Source organism: Nuphar pumila, chromosome 9, assembly GCF_984573655.1.
Source record: "Nuphar pumila chromosome 9, dmNupPumi1.hap1.1, whole genome shotgun sequence".
Lineage (NCBI taxonomy): Eukaryota > Viridiplantae > Streptophyta > Magnoliopsida > Nymphaeales > Nymphaeaceae > Nuphar > Nuphar pumila.
Window position 1 is genome coordinate 108541847 of NC_143257.1, and position 17195 is coordinate 108559041.

At 39.6% G+C, this 17195-nt stretch overlaps 1 protein-coding gene across 1 annotated transcript in view; it reads right to left on the bottom strand.

Annotated features, from left to right (window-relative positions):
• Positions 1-296: 296 nt before the first annotated feature.
• LOC149828832 (beta-adaptin-like protein A) overlaps positions 297-17195 on the bottom strand; it is a 37612-nt gene continuing 20713 nt past the window's right edge. The window contains exons 8-11 of the mRNA XM_090017750.1: positions 3380-3490; positions 3112-3288; positions 1814-2242; positions 297-950 (exon numbers count right to left, since the gene is read on the bottom strand). Coding sequence (XP_089873876.1) covers positions 648-950; positions 1814-2242; positions 3112-3288; positions 3380-3490 — 1020 coding nt within the window. The 3' untranslated portion in view covers positions 297-647. The remainder of the gene's footprint in view (positions 951-1813; positions 2243-3111; positions 3289-3379; positions 3491-17195) is intronic.

The window sequence follows — 17195 nt, forward strand, 5'->3', positions numbered from 1 at the left end:
AGTTATAGATGCAGATGATAAGCCAAGCAATTGGTCATAATTTACTATGTTCCTTATTTAAAGGATTCAAACAGGTTAGTGCTTTATTCAGTTCATGATTGGATTTTGGCTGTCAAATGAGAATAAAAAAACTTCCAATATCGCAATTGCTTTTGCATCCACATGCAGCACATGCGTGCATAATTATGTATATATGGGCACGCATGCATGAACTCATGATGTCACGCACATATCACGCAAGGAGACAGGATGCAACTGTCAATCAAGAAACAAGAATTAGAGGCTTGCAAGGCTGTGAACGCAAAAGTTCCTAGGCATTTCTGGTATAGCTTCATGCGTTTTGGCAATACTCGAAATTCAACAAGACTCAAATACATCGTAGCAGAACTAACCCTGTTCTATGATACAAAGCTCTTTATTCATTGAGACCTGGAAACATAAATATACTTCCGCCTCATTCTCGGGTAACAAACAAACCATAAACTCATCTAAACTCTGCAAATATGACTGCCCCACGCATTTTAGTAGCCGTGCACAAAGCATCGTGTACTAATCTGTAGATTGACCACAGAAAATCTACCTTTGGTTGACATGCTGGCAACAATTTCCGTGAAGCAACAAAAAGTCGAAACCGAAATAGCAGAGGTCTATGATGAACCAAGCTTCAGCAAAGCAGATTGAAACAAAGATGAAAAAGCCTCAGATGTGCCTTTATCATCAGCTTTGATCTTTATTTGTGCCTTTGCTGAGGAAGTGTTTATGAGGCACTCCACAAGATAGAAAGAGGTAGCTGACAACAGGTCATCAGCTTTCTGTGCATAAAAGAAAAACTTGAAGATTGGAGCTTGACCACCGGAGGCTATACACAATATGGAATGGCTTTGCATGTGCCGGAGGAGGACCTGAGGCATCGTCAAGGTGGCAGCTCCTTGTGGGGTCAGCAAGAAATCCTGCAAGCAGAAAAAGCAAATCAATTATCAGATCATAGATGGGCCCTTTGCTACTCTCATGAGCTAAACGAGCAGTAAAACTAGTGTTTGGAAAATTGCACCAGTTAAGTATAAATGAAATTCTCAAGCAAAAGCCCAAGTTCAAGAAAGCTTCAGGATTTTTTTTGCCTGTCATGCCATGTATGTGATACCAGATAGCGCCTTCGTTGGTAAAGATGACCAAACTAAGAAAGATACAAGAAGAAACCAATATGCTTAACTAGGTTACTAACAAATAAATCAGAAAAAGAAGGATTCCTTTCAAATGGAACAATATTACAGACAAATATTATAAGGAAAAGAAGGTACATGTCTGGCAATGCAAGTATTAATAAACTTCCTTTTTTTCGCAGGCAAGCTAGGAATAACCGTGGGATTCAAACTTGAGGCTAGTCAGTTATGATAGTGTGACCTAACCATCTGTCTATCTTAACTGACCCCAAGTATCAACAATTTTTTATTAACACCAAAAAGTCCAGAAAAAGAACATAGGAGAACAAATTCATCCCAAAAGCTCGCATATAATAGATTATGCCTGTTAAATGGCACAGATAAGAATAGCTCCAGCTCCACTAGCCATTAACAACGAATTTCATCACAAAAGCAGCTACAAGCATGTTATCATACATTATGTCTACGTTACATGGCATAGAATCGTAAGAATACCCAACTAGTCATGGGTGTTTCATATACTTTCTGTGTAAAACACATTAAAGGAAAGAAATGGCATCACCATAAAAATTGACAACACAAGAAATTGAAAGATACCATTTCATCTTGAAATTAAGCATATAGTCAAATTAAGAAATATAGATATGACCTACCATTGACAAAGCAATTGATAGCTGACCCCATTTCTTCTGGAATGTGCCAGGATCAAGAACTGCTTTTGCATTAAGCTTCAAAGGCATTGAAGGAGCAACTGGAGAGCCCAAGCCAAGAAGATCATCAATGGGTAAGCTAGAACTAGCAGATGGCATTGAGGAGCTTGAGAATGTTGCGTCTGTAGGTATAAGAGCAGTCACGGAAGGTCCATTATAGTCAGGAGCACTATATGCGGAATGGCCATTATTAGTGTGACCCTTATTCTCTTCTTTCTCTGATGTGCTTAAAAGAAGATCATTGTCAGTTGCTTCAACTCTCTGTGCCGAAAGTGCGCCACCTGCAGTTTCATCTGCCACTGACAAGGATCCAAGGTCCTCTGAGAACTCAAATGGTCCACGATGTTCCTTATCAGTAAACATATATGAAGGCTGCAAATTCAGTGAATTGTCAATTAGAAAACCATCTTTATGAATATCCTGAAAAATCTCAAAATTTCCAGAATGCAAATTCTTCAGGTAATTCTTTCAAATGTGAAAGATAATAGATATTACAATGTCTAAAACGAAAGGAGAAAAATTTGTTCACAAAGGATAAGAAAGAATCTATGGATATGGAACACAAAATATTGGAAAAGGTAGAGAAAAAAATTAAAGATGAAAGACAAGCAGCCATCTTCCAAAATGCAGCAACAATTTTGAATATGATAAAACATTTTCTGGCTTTAGTCTGATTGCAGGAACAGGGAATTTAGAGACTAGAGAAGTTCAAAGTTTTATTCATGGCTTAACCATATCACTCTGATTGCAGGAACAGGGAATTTAGAGACTAGAGAAGTTCAAAGTTTTATTCATGGCTTAACCATGTCACTCATATTGAGTCTTGCGATAATAATGCCAAGTCCTATAAGACTTTCAAATTAGTAGTTCGAAAATCATAGAAAATTTCTCGAACGTTTTCAAATAAAAAATGAAACAGTGAAAATGAAACAATAATAAACCTTTTTTTAAATTTATTACAATATTTCTCAGTTTTGTTTTTAAAAACCCTTAAGCATGTAAAATTGAAAACTTGGTGATATTTCTTGGGAGATTCATCATACATGGAACACACAAAAGGTGGTAAAAGAAATAATGATCTACCACACTCGGTTGATAGAACATAATTATTGTCCAGAGGAGAAAGGTTATATTCTACCCTTTTCAAAAACTAAAATGTAAAAAGTAAAACATTAAAAAAAATGTACTGAAAAGGCTATTGGAGCATGTATAACTAACACTCAAAGTGGTCATACACCTACCTGCTGGTATATCACAGATAAACTGTTGAATTCATCAAATATCCGATCTTTGATTTCACTACTTTGGGTCTCGGCAAAGACAGACACTGCTTGCTTAGGAGGACTCACTACACGTTCAGCTATTGACACGTCATAGTGCAAAAGCCTGTAGTAGAATAAGGCTCTATCATGAACATCCTGTGACAAAAAGACCAAAGTAAAACAAATAATCCTTCAATAATTGAGGTTCACTAGCATTTTAATCCATGAACTACATCTAAAGCCTCACCTGGTGAGAATCAGCTAAACCAGCAGCAAATGCAGCTCCTAAAGCCTTCCGTGTCTCAGGTGGCCTTTTCAAGAAACACTTGAGTACTGCAGTAAGCAAATGCAGCTTAACCTGTTTGTCAAGACGAATATACAGTCGGTCAATAGAAGAGCAAAATCTAAAAACCAAAGGCATGAATAGATTAAAATCATATTCCAAGATGCTTGTATCTAATGATTGAAATCTGTGCTGCATAACCAAAATAACCATTCGCTTAATGTGTTGCAATCGAGCTCATCTCATTCCTAAGGGCCATGAGCACCCGAGAGAGCCTGGCTATGTAGTTAGCAAAGGCTGCACAAAGCCCAAGCCATAGGGTGTCATTGGATACATTGGAAACAAGCCAAAAGGGGTTGGTGTTTGTGACTGCTGGCAGGCTGGTCTGGCCTTCAATTGGCCATCACACCCAAGTGGTGATGCTAAACCATTTGGTGTCTAGTCCCACGGATGCAACAAGTCTAATGGTGAATTGGCTGTTTGGCCAGTCAGCTAGTCCTGGCTGTAATGAAACAAGAACAAGAGGGTGCCTCTTATGGGCTTACAAGAGCACAATATTCAAATCACAAGGAAAACTTATGAGTCAATCACATAAGCACATACACATGGGCCACTTATGGGCTAAGAGCGCAAATAAAATATAACAATGTATTGCCAAAATGCTGGAGAAAGCATTAGATTACATGGAGGGGGAACACCCCTATTTATACACACAAGAGAGCCATAGAGCCCTTGGGACTCTCCCCCATCGGCTAGAAATAGAGCCGTTGGGGAGGTCCCAACGACTCTATATGGCTTTGTCTATTATGCCCTCAACTACAAACTATAGTTTGTAAATAAAATAAATAAAAGACTAGTGCGCCCCTAATAGGCACAACCAATTACATGGCTAGTGAAAAGACAAAAATACCCTTAGTGGGTATTTATCTATTACAATGAATAAAATACATATATAATATATATATATACTGTAACACCCGTGTTTTTTCAAAACAAAAAAAAAAATCGGATCCAGACCCACACAACCCCCCCCCACACCGTGTTTTCTATTTAAGCGCAGGGAAGGGAGCCCCCCACCAGAGCCGCACAACCTCAGGTCTCTCTCTCTCTCTCTCTCTCTCTCTCTCTCTCTCTCTCTCTCTCTCTCTCTCTCTCTCAGGTTTGGCCGGCAGGAAGGGTCGTCACCTGTTGTTTCCGGACGACTGGTAGGGGGCGATGCCCCCTACCTTTCCTTTTTCAGCCAGAGGGTAGAGGCGCCGCCACTGCCTTCCTTTGTTTTCTGGCCGAAAGGCAAGGGCGGATCCGTGCCTCCTTTTTCCGAAGCGAAGGCAGGGGCGATGCCCCTGCCTTCTCTTTCTGGCCGGCGGTAGGGGCGCAGCCCCTGTCCCTCTTCTCGTTTTCGGTCGGCGGGCTGTCCTCCATCTCTTTTGCGACCAGCAAGCAGGGGCGACGCCCCTGCCTCCATCTCTTTTTTCGGCCAACAGGCAGAGGCGACGCCCCTGCCTCCATCTCTTTTTTCGGCCAACAGGCAGGGACGACACCCCTGCCTCCTCTGGTTTTTCGGCCAACAGGCACGGGGCAACGCCCCCCTGCCCGTTTCTGTTTTCGACCATAGGCAGGGGCGCCGCCCCCTACGTTCCCTCGTTAACCGGCCCAGCTCAGCTCACCCCGACTTGAGACCCGAGTCAACCAGACGGCCCGAACCAAGGTCGGGTTTCGGCCCTTGTAACCCAAATGCAGCACCAACGCATGTTTCTTTTTTTTCTATTTTCCATAGTACGACGAATCCTTTAGCGCACCCCATCAGCGCAACGGACTCCATACGCACACCGAGGCATGAGCCACTTATCATCTACACCCGAAATCGTAAGCAAAATCGACATTTTCCGAGGTAGGAAAAAGTTGCAGAAAGGACAATTCTAAAACTTGTGAATAAATTTAAATATATATATATATATATATATATACTTGTACGTTTTTAACTCAAGGATGAAGTTTTGCGATCCTTGTCCTTTTCCTTTATGTCATTTACTTTGTCGCTACGCTATCATGTGTGCAGGCTACTATTTACGCATTTATTTAGCTTGATGTGTGGTATTTAGCCGAGGTACGGTTTCGTACCTCATACACTAAGTATGCATTGATTTCGCTCGATGTGTGGTTTCGCATATCGAGTCCTGCCTTACCCTGTACCATGGTTGCCTTTTAGAAAAAGAGATTTCTTGTGAGAATCCGGTATTCAAGTATGTGTGGTTTTGAAAAGCAAAATTTGGCATTTGAAGGTTGCCTAATCGCAACTAAGATTTTCCCAAAACGATACCGTAGGATGAAGTCCTTGCGAACTTTTGCAGGATACCCGATATGACATGGGTATCCCCAGTCGGACTAATGGGAAATTATAAATGGCTAAGGTCGGGGGTTTCTTCTATGAAACTTGTATCCCTTTTATCGTAAGCAGTATCACTAGACATACGTCGCATGTTGATACTACGATAATTGGATGAGATATTTGTGACGATCTTGTAGCATGCAAACTGCATAATGATATAAAAGTGGTAGTCACATAAACAGTGATAATCGTCTTCACAGGCGAGATGCTCGAATAGGTTCAACGAACCAGAGCATGTAGAATGGGTCATCAGTTAAAATAGAACTTGACGCACCCATTCGCCTTCTTGGTTTCGTCAAGGAAGAGGATAGAATGGTACAACTCCGATGGACAGTTGCGCTCCTCGAGTAGCAATTGACTCGGTGTCCCCAGTCATCGGAGTTAGGGGATGAGGCTATCGAATATTATTATAGGTGATAGACCCCCTGAACTTCTGCAGAAGTTGGATGCATCCTTTGCCACAAATGCCTTTGGAGAATCCTCTCTCGATCACCGACCGTCTAGCAGAGTCAACTAGTTACCAGGGGTATCAAAATACAAAGAATAATAAACCCCCGGGCAAATCTCAGTTGTTTCTATGTTTCTCCTGTGCGTACTCTCAGGACAGTTAATATCGAAACAAAATTATTCTTGTTCACTTTACTTATTTTAATTGCATATCACGTATGAAGTAAAGCATGTGTTAGTTTTGTTCTAAATTGTTATATTTGTGCACTTACCAGTTTTTCATGAAACTGACTCATCTTATGGGTACAGGTGATGATTAGGTTTGAGCAACAGGCGATGGCGCGATTGCAAGATGGCATCAAGATCCCACTGTTTATTCTGGCATTCCGCATTCCTAGATACACCCCTTTGGTTTAAATTTTGTATAAGGGTTTCCTCGAGAAATTCTATTTTGTATAAACTTGAAATTATCTTTTAATGGATATGGTTTTTAATTGTGGTTACGAAGATGTAAATCCATTCTGAAACAGAAGGTTCGCAGTAATGCACCCATGGTTTGCCGACTTGTTATTTAAAAAAAAATCATTTTTCGCTGATCCGCTAAATCAAAAACTCTGAAAAATAAGGATTTCCAGTCTCGTTCAAGTTCTTCTAAAAAATTTTACAAGTTTAAAATTTTGGGGCATTACAACTTAGTTTCAGAGCCTAGAGAAACAGTGATTCTTGATCATCGAGCTTCCGCATCGCGCTGTAAGTAAAAGTCTTTTTTGTTTATAATTTAATTGCGTAGATTAGGCTAAAAGTAAAAAAAATTTATTGAGCTGAAAAATCATAGGTTCAAGCTTTATGAGCTTAGTCTGACCAAATAGATGCGTTTAGTATTATTTGTTTGCTAAGGGTTAAACCTTGGGTTGTGTTATTTCAATCTGAAAATATAATTTTTAAGTTGTGAAGTTTTAGTGCATTGTGGGACCTTAAAAGACCTGCTTACATATCATAATCACAAGAATCAAAACTCATTTACTAATAAACAAACCTTGTAGATTACATCAATAAGGTCCAATATAAAAAAAAAATCTAAAAATTACGAAAAGAAGGTGATTCATATTCAATAGTTATGTGCCTTCAATAGCTAGGCACACACACACACACACACACACACACACACACACACACACACATATATATATATATATATATATATATATATATATATATATATATATATATATATATATATATATATATTAACTGGAAATATGCGAACTAATATGTGAATCGTGATTTTCATGGTTTTTTTGTTCTTTTTCTTAAATCTAGCCGTATGGATGTGATCTACATGCTTGGGTTTACAAGAATCCACTCTTGGATAATTAGATTTTAATGCATAAACGAGGTTTTTTTAAGCCTTTAAAATCTATGGGTCATAATCCCCATAAATATTTAAGCATTCAAAAATCATATTTTGTCAACCAAAATACACAATCCAATGGTTGATTCCTAGCAAATTCACCATGCCAAGTACATCCACATGGTTGGATTTGCAAAAATAGTGTTGGAAATGACTATATTTATAGTTCTCATTTTTGTATTCTTTTGAAGTTCCTGCTTGAAGACTATTAAAAACATGAACTCTCCTACTGGTGCCGAAAATGGCCATAGAAGTGTTAAATTGTAATATCAAATCAATGTATATATATATATATATATATTATATATAGGAAGATACATGCACATATATATTTCATATATATGTACATCTATGTCACAGGGATTCGGCTAGCAGGGTGCCGCACCCGCGTCGACGCGACTCGACGCAGGTGCGGGTGCGGCACCGGGTGCGGTCAACCCGATCTTGGGTGCGTTGACCGCACCCAGGATCATTTATGTCCTTTTTTTTGGATTTTTTTTTAAAAAAAATTGCCCCTGCGAATTGTGTTTTTAAAAAAAATCTGCTGACAGCAGTTGTCAGCTGTTGTCAGCTCCTGACTTTTCAATGATGGTGGTAGCCTTGCTTGTGCGATCGTGCAGCTGTATATAAAAAAAAAATCTGTTGCTGTCAGGAGCTGACAGCTACTGTCAGCTCCTGACTTTTCAATGATGGTGGTAGCCTTGCTTGTGCTATCGTGCAGCTGTATATAAAAAAAAACTGACAGCAGTTGTGACAGCTGCTGTCAGCTGCTGACTTTTCAATGATGGTGGTAGCTTTGCTTGTGCTATCGTGCAGCTGTATATACAAAAAAAAATCTGCTGACTGTCAGCTCCTGACTTTTCAATGATGGTGGTAGTCTTGCTTGTGCTATTGTGTAAAATTTGAAAAAACCCGCCCCCCGACCCCTTTATATATATATATATATTTACATTTACATTTTTGCCCCTGCCGCACCCCCGCACCCGGGTTTTTTGGAAGTGCCGAATCCCCGCACCCGCACCCATGTGACATAGATGTACATGTACCTACCTATATATATATATATATATAAAGTATATATATTTATTTCTTGTAATAGTCGTAGGGGTAGTTTAGTCATTTTGCACATATTCATTTTTCGAATAAATTGTAATTATTTTTCTTTTAATTATTTTTCTTTTTATTCTTTTTTTTCTTTTTATTTTGTAAAAGGTAGTGTACACCTTGGAGGGGATCACCATCTAGTCGTTGGGCCCCTTCCAACGGTCACATTTGTGACCGTTGAAGGGGCTCCAACGACTAGAAGTGAAGTCCTTCCAAGGCTTCCACCTCCTCTATAAAAAGGGGTATTCCCCTTATTGTATTTTTATGGCTTTGGGTCAAAGCCCAAGTGATTTATAAAGTTTGTTATTCATTTTTATGCCTTTGTGCATTTGTGATATTTTGTGAGTTATGCTTTTGTGCACAAGTGTTCTAAGTGTTCTTATTGTGCACGTGTTTGTTATCAAGAATATTGAGGTCTTGATCATAGTATCCTATTGAAGATACTTTCAAATGGTATCAGAGCAAGATTGGAGAAAGAAAGATCGTGTGGATTCTTCCTTTTTTTGGTGCCTCAAAAAGTGTGCTCTCAAATTTTTGGAGATTGGAGTGGATCCTCTTGTTCATCCAATATTTTAGAAGACTCTTCTATTAAGAAAGATCTAAAAATCCTTTGTGGTACGTATTCTTTTTCATCATCTCTCCTCTCTAATGGGTGAAAAAGACTCTCATTTCTCTCTCAGCTTCAAACTCAATGGATCCAACTACCATATTTAGGTCAGAAACATGGAGGCTCATATTAAAGGAAAAGGGCTTTGGGGCTATGTCCAAGGCTCGATTCTCGAACCGGAGTCAAAGATAACCTTGATGGAGAAAGGAGAAATAAAAATTCTTGAAGGCGAAGAAAGAGCCAAGGCTCTTGAAGACTACACCAAAACTCATGAAGAACGAGAGATGGGGAATTTTAAAATCCCCTCATGGATTTTCTCATCCGTAGAAACAAGAATTAACGTCAATATTATCAAGTTTAAGAAGGCTTCTCAAGTGTGGGAGTACCTTGAGAAGATGTACAGCTCTAGGGACTTGTCCCATAAATATTACCTCCAAAAGAGGGCGCTAACTCTTCATCAAGGGGAGATGACTATAAGTGAGTATTTTGCCGAACTCTCTTCTATTTGGGATGAACTTGCTATGCTCGAACCCAAGTGGAGTGGAGAAGCCATAGAGTTTCATCATAAACAATTGAAAAAAGATAGATTTTTCAATTTTTTGAATAGGCTTAAGCCCGAATTCGAACAAATCAGGTCTTCTCTTTTATCCGTCTTCACTTCCCCCTCTCTTGAAGATGTAATTACTAAACTAAGTGGGCTCCTCCAGGTAAGACCTCTTGGCTTTTAGATTTGGGTGCTTCTTTTCACATGACCCCAAGTTTTAGTTCTTTTTTCGAATATTCAAAAAATTCATCTCCTTCCTTCGTTTCAACTGCGGATGAAACATCGCTTGAAGTAAAAGGAATAGAAAATTTTGAAAAACAAGGGTTCTTTATTCCAAAAATTAGATTTATACCCAAATTAAACTTAAATTTGCTTTTTGTTTCTCAACTCTCGGATCATGGGTGTGATATAAAGTTTTCATCTAACAAATGTTGGATACAAGATTGCCGGTCCGAGAGATTGATTGGAGAAGGCTCTAGGAAGGGCGATCTATACTATGTCGATTCCCTTCAAATTCCAAAGAACCTATTTTATAATGTTGTCCAACAAAAGGATATTAATGTGTGACACAAGATACTTGGACACCCAAATATTGTAAAAATTTCTCATTTACCTTTTGTTAAAAGTCCATGTAAAAGTGATTTCACTTGTAACGACTGTATAGTTGGGAAAATGAAAAAATTATCTTTTTGTCAAAGATCTATGCTTACAACAAGACCTTTTAAAATTGTTCATTCAAATGTATGGAGACCGACACCCGTTTTATCAAAAGGAGGCTTCACATATTATGTCATTTTTGTTGACGACTACATGAGATATTGTTGGATTTATTTTCTTAAACACAAATATGAAGTTTTCTCAATTTTTAAAACCTATTATATGATGATTAAAAATCAATTTAATGAGAATCTAAAAATTTTTAAAACTGACAATATTATCTGGTGGAGAATAAAGTGAATTCAAAAATTATCTTGAAAGTCAGGGTATTTTTCACCAAAGATCTTGTTCGAAAGCCCCTCAACAAAATGGATTAGCCGAAAGGAAGCATAGAATATAATAGAGACAACTCAAACATTACTTGTTTTTCAAAACATCCCAAAATATTTTTGGACTGAAGCGGCTTTAGCATCTGTCTATCTGATAAATTGGCTACCTTTTAAAAACTTGAAGAATATCTCGCCTTTTGAAAAATTGTATACCAAAAAACCCGACTATAGTCGGTTGAGAATTTTCGGTTGTAAATGCTTCGTTCTTACTGACAAGAACGACAAGCTTTCACCAAAAGCCATTGCATGCGCCTTTCTTGGATATTCGGAAACCCAAAAAGGGTTTCATTGCTATGATATTAAGAATGATAAGCTATATGTTTCCAGAAATGTGAGTTTTCTGGAAAATGTTAATGGTTTTGAAAGGAGTAAACCCTTTGAAGATAACATGGATTACTTTTTTTTATTTGAAATGTTAACACATGATGATGATAGTGATGATTTCATTCATAATGACGTCAATGATAAAGAAGATGGTTCTTCCCATCCTCCTATCTCCCAACATAGTAATGAAGGAGCATTAAGAGATCCTATAACATATATCCATAGAGATAGAAACAGTTTTAGGAGTGCAATTGAAAAATACAGTGAACCTAGTGGTTCCAACTCAACAAATGATGAAAACCTACGAAGGACTGAGAAAAGTAGAAAGATGTCTTCTAGGTTTATTTCATATGATTCCTTTACTCCTAAACATAGAGCCTACCTCAGCGCCATTCATTCTTATATAGAACCTAGAAACTTCGAAGAAGCCAAAAAGAATGATGAATGGCTAAAAGCAATGGAACGTGAGCTTTCAGCTCTCAACAGGGCAAAGACTTGGGAGTTTCAAGATCTCCCTAAGGGTAAGAAAGCAATAAGATGTAGATGGGTATTTAAGGTAAAAACTAAGAGCGGTGGATCTCTTGAGAGATATAAGGCTCGATTAGTAGCAAAGGGATATAGTCAAGAATACAGGATTGACTACGAAGAAACTTTTGCCCCTGTGGCCCGAATGGTCATTGTCCGATGTCTCATCATCGTCGCATCAATCAACAAATGGAACATCTATCAAATGGATGTTAAAAACGCATTCCTAAATGGTGATCTGAATGAAGAGGTATATATGGATGCTCCATTAGGAATGAAGACTCCTAAAGGGAAAGTGTTTCGCCTTCGAAAAACACTTTATGGTTTAAAACAAGCCCCCAAGGCTTGGTATGATAGGTTTAACTCCATAATATTAGAAAATAGATTTTCATCATGTTTCACTGACACTGCCTTATTTGTTAAAAAAACCAATGCAAGGATTGTCATTCTGCTTTTATATATAGATGATATGCTTATAACCGGAAGTGATTCTAAGGGGGTTAAAAACATAAAAATTATTTTGAAGAATAGATTTGAAATATCTGATTTGGAATTTCTAACTTATTTTTGGGGTATTGAAGTAGCATACTCTCATAGAGGGTATTTTTTATCTCAAACTAAGCTTGCCTCTGAGATTATTGACAGGTCAGGTATTACAGATGATAAGGTTTGTGAAACTCCTGCTATAGTAGGAGCCAAAATGAAGATTGATGATGGTATTCCTCTCTCTGATCCCACCCCCTACAGACAGCTTGTGGGATCATTAATGTATCTGAGTATTACTAGAATAGATATCTCTCATGCAGTTCATACTGCAAGTCAGTTTCAACATGCACCAACATCAGTCTACATGAGTGTCATCTTGCAGGTCATAAAATACATAAAGGGCACACTAAATAAGGAAGTATTCTTGTCATTTTCTTCTGAATTAAAGTTAATTGCTTATACTGACTCTGATTGTGGAGGTGACCCAAATAACTGTCACTCCACCACTGGTTTTTGCGTGTTTTTAGGAGACTCACTGATCTCATGGAGATGCAAGAAGTAGCAAAAAGTGTCTATATTATCAACTAAAGTTGAATATCGTGTCATTGCAACTACTATCATGGAAATTGTATGGATTCATCAGCTGTTGAAAGACATGGGGATCACAATAGAAGGAGCCACCAAGCTATGCTGTGATAATAAGAGTATAATATATATTGTCAAAAATCATATGTTTCATGAGCGGACTAAACACATTGAGATGGACTGTCACTATGTTCGGGAAGCCTATCTGAAAGGAATCATAGAACTTCCGTATATCACTTTAGAATATCAGTTGGCAGATTTCTTCACCAAAGCACTATGTTCTCTGCGGTTCAACTTCCTTCTTGGCAAACTTTCGGTCATCATGCCCTAAGTTTGAGGAGGGGTGTTAAATTGTAATATCAAATCAATGTAATTATATATATATATATTATATACATAGGAAGATACATGCACATATATATTTTATATATATGTACATGTACCTACCTACGTATATATATATAAAGCATATATATTTATTTCTTGTAATAGTCGTAGGGGTAGTTTAGTCATTTTGTACATATTCATTTTTCGAATATATTGTAATTATTTTCCTTTTAATTCTTTTTCTTTTTATTCTTTTTTTCTTTTTCTTTTGTAAAAGGTAGTGTACACCTTGGAGGGGGCCACCATCTAGTCGTTGGGCCCCTTCCAACGGTCACATTTATGACCGTTAGAACTCCAACGAGTAGAAGTGGAGCCCCTCCAAGGCTTCCACCTCTATAAAAAGGGGTATTCCCCCTATTGTATTTTTATGGCTTTGGGTCAAAGCCCAAGTGATTTATAAAGTTTGTTATTCATTCTTATGCATTTGTGATATTTTGTGAGTTGTGCTTTTATACACAAGTGCGCCAAGTGTTCTTATTATGCATGTGTGAACATGTTTGTTATCAAGAATATTGAGGTATTGATCATAGTATCTTATTGAAGATACTTTCACAGGAAGTGGCGCGCGTAGGACGCACTGCCGCTCAGTGAGGGGTAAAGGTACTGTCATAGAAAGAGATGGACGCTCGATGACTTGGTCGGACTACTAGGCAAACAGAACACCCCCACCCACTTTTACGAATGCTTGGGGACTTGTACTTCCTTTTGCCTACCAAGCATTGTTAGCCACAGCATGGGCTGCGGTGCACTTTCGAGAGGACGGCCATGTTCCATCACAAGTACGGCTCAACCATCATATCGCATCTGACGCACCGAAAGTAGAAGGCCCCCTGAACGCCCAAGAGGAGTGCATTTATTATGGAGAGTTAGGGTATATCGTGGAAGCTTGTCACGTTAAGGAAGGTTTTGACAAAAGAATGTTGGCAGTGCAAGGACTGGAGGACACAGCTTCCTCCGTCCAAGGTGCTCTGGAAATGGTTGGGCATGTTGAGGTACCACCAAACTCAACGGGCACACAAAGCAATGTTTTGCCTACCTACACCCCATCACCAGACTCCCTGGTCTACACTCCGGCCTCACCACTATATTCACCAGATTCGCCTCACTACACGCCAACAACACCCTTCCACGGGCAGGGAGTCCCGAACGAGCATTTACACCCCCCTCCTCCGCGCAGGTTTAGGCGCACTAGCAACAAGAGGGAGTATCTTAGACAGTTCACTAGCCATCCCTGAAGGGAGACATGGTCTCGTAGTTTTCCTTCAAGAGCCTGCAAACTCTTTTTTGTTGTTGCGACTAGTTGCCCTTTCTGCATTATCTACCAGCATTGATGGGTTTTTGTAAGCTACTTATACAATATATATATATATATATATATATATATATATATATATATATATATATATATATATATATATATATATTTATGAATCCTTTTTTACTTCGTTCATTCAAATTCCTTGAATCCTCATTTTGTGCATCCTTTGTTATATAAAAGATGGCACGAACGGCAATTCGGAGGACGAATGGTCGAAACAATGAGGACTCGTTATGGATCCTTCAGTACCCTCGCTAAGGCAATTCGGAGTGAGGTTCGCACGCAGCGGGATCAAGTACCTTTTGCTAATGCAAGCCATCATACGACTGACATATGAGAAAGTTCCTAAAACTTGATCCCCCGACCTTCGCTGGCAAGGCCGATCCCGAAATGGCCGAGAAATGGGTCGAAGAGACCGAGCGCGTGTTCTAAGTGTTGTCGGTGCTTGAAGACAAGACAGTATTCGGGACGCACCAACTGAAGGACAACACCCGTAAATTGTGGGACACAGCCCGGGGCGTCCAATTTCCAAGTGTTGCGGTTATCCCCTGGGAAGCCTTCAGGAAGGTTTTCCTAGGGAACTATTTCCCCCCTCGTGCCAGGGACAAGAAGAAGGTGGAGTTCTTGGAGCAATGTCAGGGCAGCTCGAGTTTGGTGGATTACAATCACCAAATTTCAAAACTTGGAGTGCTATTGTCCCAGCCTTTTTGAGAATGATTATGAACGGGTCGAAAAGTTTGTTCGAGGGCTGAAGGAAGGACTCCGACACAGAGTCTTGACTAGTATGCCCTCGACTTTTTTTACTGTTGTTGTGGCAGCCACCCTCCTGAGTGAGGACTGGGAGCATTCTAAGAACGCCTAGAACAAGAAACACGCCGCAGCGAGTGGCGAGCAAAAGAAGTCTCCTCCGGGCGGCCAGGTTAAGCGATCACCCTTTCACGGGAGGAATGGTGGAGAAAAGAAACACGTTTCTTCAACCAAGAGGCAGCGGCCACAGGGTAGTCCTCAACCCTGACAGCAGTATGGTGATATCTTCCCCAAGTGCAGACACACGCATGGAGGGCAAGCATGCCCTCGCCAAACAGAAGGTTGCATGTACTATGGCAAGATGGGCCACTATATACGGGATTGCCGCAAGAAGGAAGCAGATGACAGCAAGAAGGAAGTGGGCCCCCTGCCCATTTTTGTTTTCGACCATACGGCAGGGGTGCCATCCCCTGCCTTCCCTCATTAACCAGCCCAGCTCGGCTCATCCCGACTTGGGACCCAGCTCAGTAAGGCGACCTGAACCAGGATCGGGTTTCGGCCCTTGTGACCCAAACGTAACACCAACGCGTGTTTCTTTTTTTCTATTTTTTGCAGTACGACGAATCCTTTAGCGCAACCCATCGGCGCAACGAACTCCATGCGGGCACCGAGGCATGAGCCACTTATCACCTACACCCGAAATTGTCAACAAAGTCGACATTCTCCGAGGTAGGGAAAGTTGCACAAAGGACAATGGAAGGACAATTCTAAAACTTGTGAATAAATTTATATATATATATATGCTTATATGCTTTTAACTCAAGAATGCAATTTTGCGATTCTTGTCCTTTTCCTTTATTTTATTTACTTTGTCGCCGCGCTATCATGTGCACAGGCTACTGTTTATGCATTTATTTAGCTCGATGTGTGGTTTCGCACATCGAGCCTTGCTTTATATCAATTACTTTGCCGCCATGCTATCATGTGCACAGGCTACTGCTTACGCATTTATTTAGCTCGATATGTGGTTTCACACATCGAGCCTTACTTTATGTCATTTACTTTGTCGCAGTGCTATCATGTTCACAAGCTTCTACTTACGCATTTATTTAGCTTGATGTGTGGTTTCACACAACGAGCCCTGCTTTGTACTATTTACTTTGCCACCACGCTATTACGTGCACAGGCTACTGCTTACGTGTTTTATTTAGCCGAGGTACGGCTTCGTACCTCGTGCATTGCTTACACATTTATTTAGCCGAGGTACGGTTTTGTACCTCATGCATTGCTTACGCATTTATTTAGCCGAGGTACGATTTCATACCTCGTGCACTACTTATGCATTTATTTTAGCTGAGGTATGGTTTTGTACCTCGTGCACTGCTTACGCATTTATTTAGCCAAGGTACAGTTTCGTACGAGTCGTACCTCGTGCACTAAGTATGCATTGATTTCGCTCAATGTGTGGTTTCGCACATCGAGTCATGCCTTACCCTGTACCATGGTTGCCTTTTAAAAAAAGGGATTTATTGTGAGAATCTAGTATTCAAGTATGCGCGGCTTTGAAAAGCAAAAATTGGCATTTGAAGGTTGCCTAATTGCAACTAAGCTTTTCCCAAAATGGCACCGTAGGATGAAGTCCTTGCAAGCTTTTGCAGGATACCCGATATGACCCGGGTATCCCCAGTCAGACGCATGGAAAATTATAAATGGGTAAGGTCAGGGGTTTCTTTTGAGAAACCCATATCCCTTTTATTGTAAGGAGTATTACTAGACATGTGCCACATGTTGATACTACGATAATTGGATGAGAAATTCGTGGTGATCTCGTAGCATGCAAACTGCACAATGATATAAAAG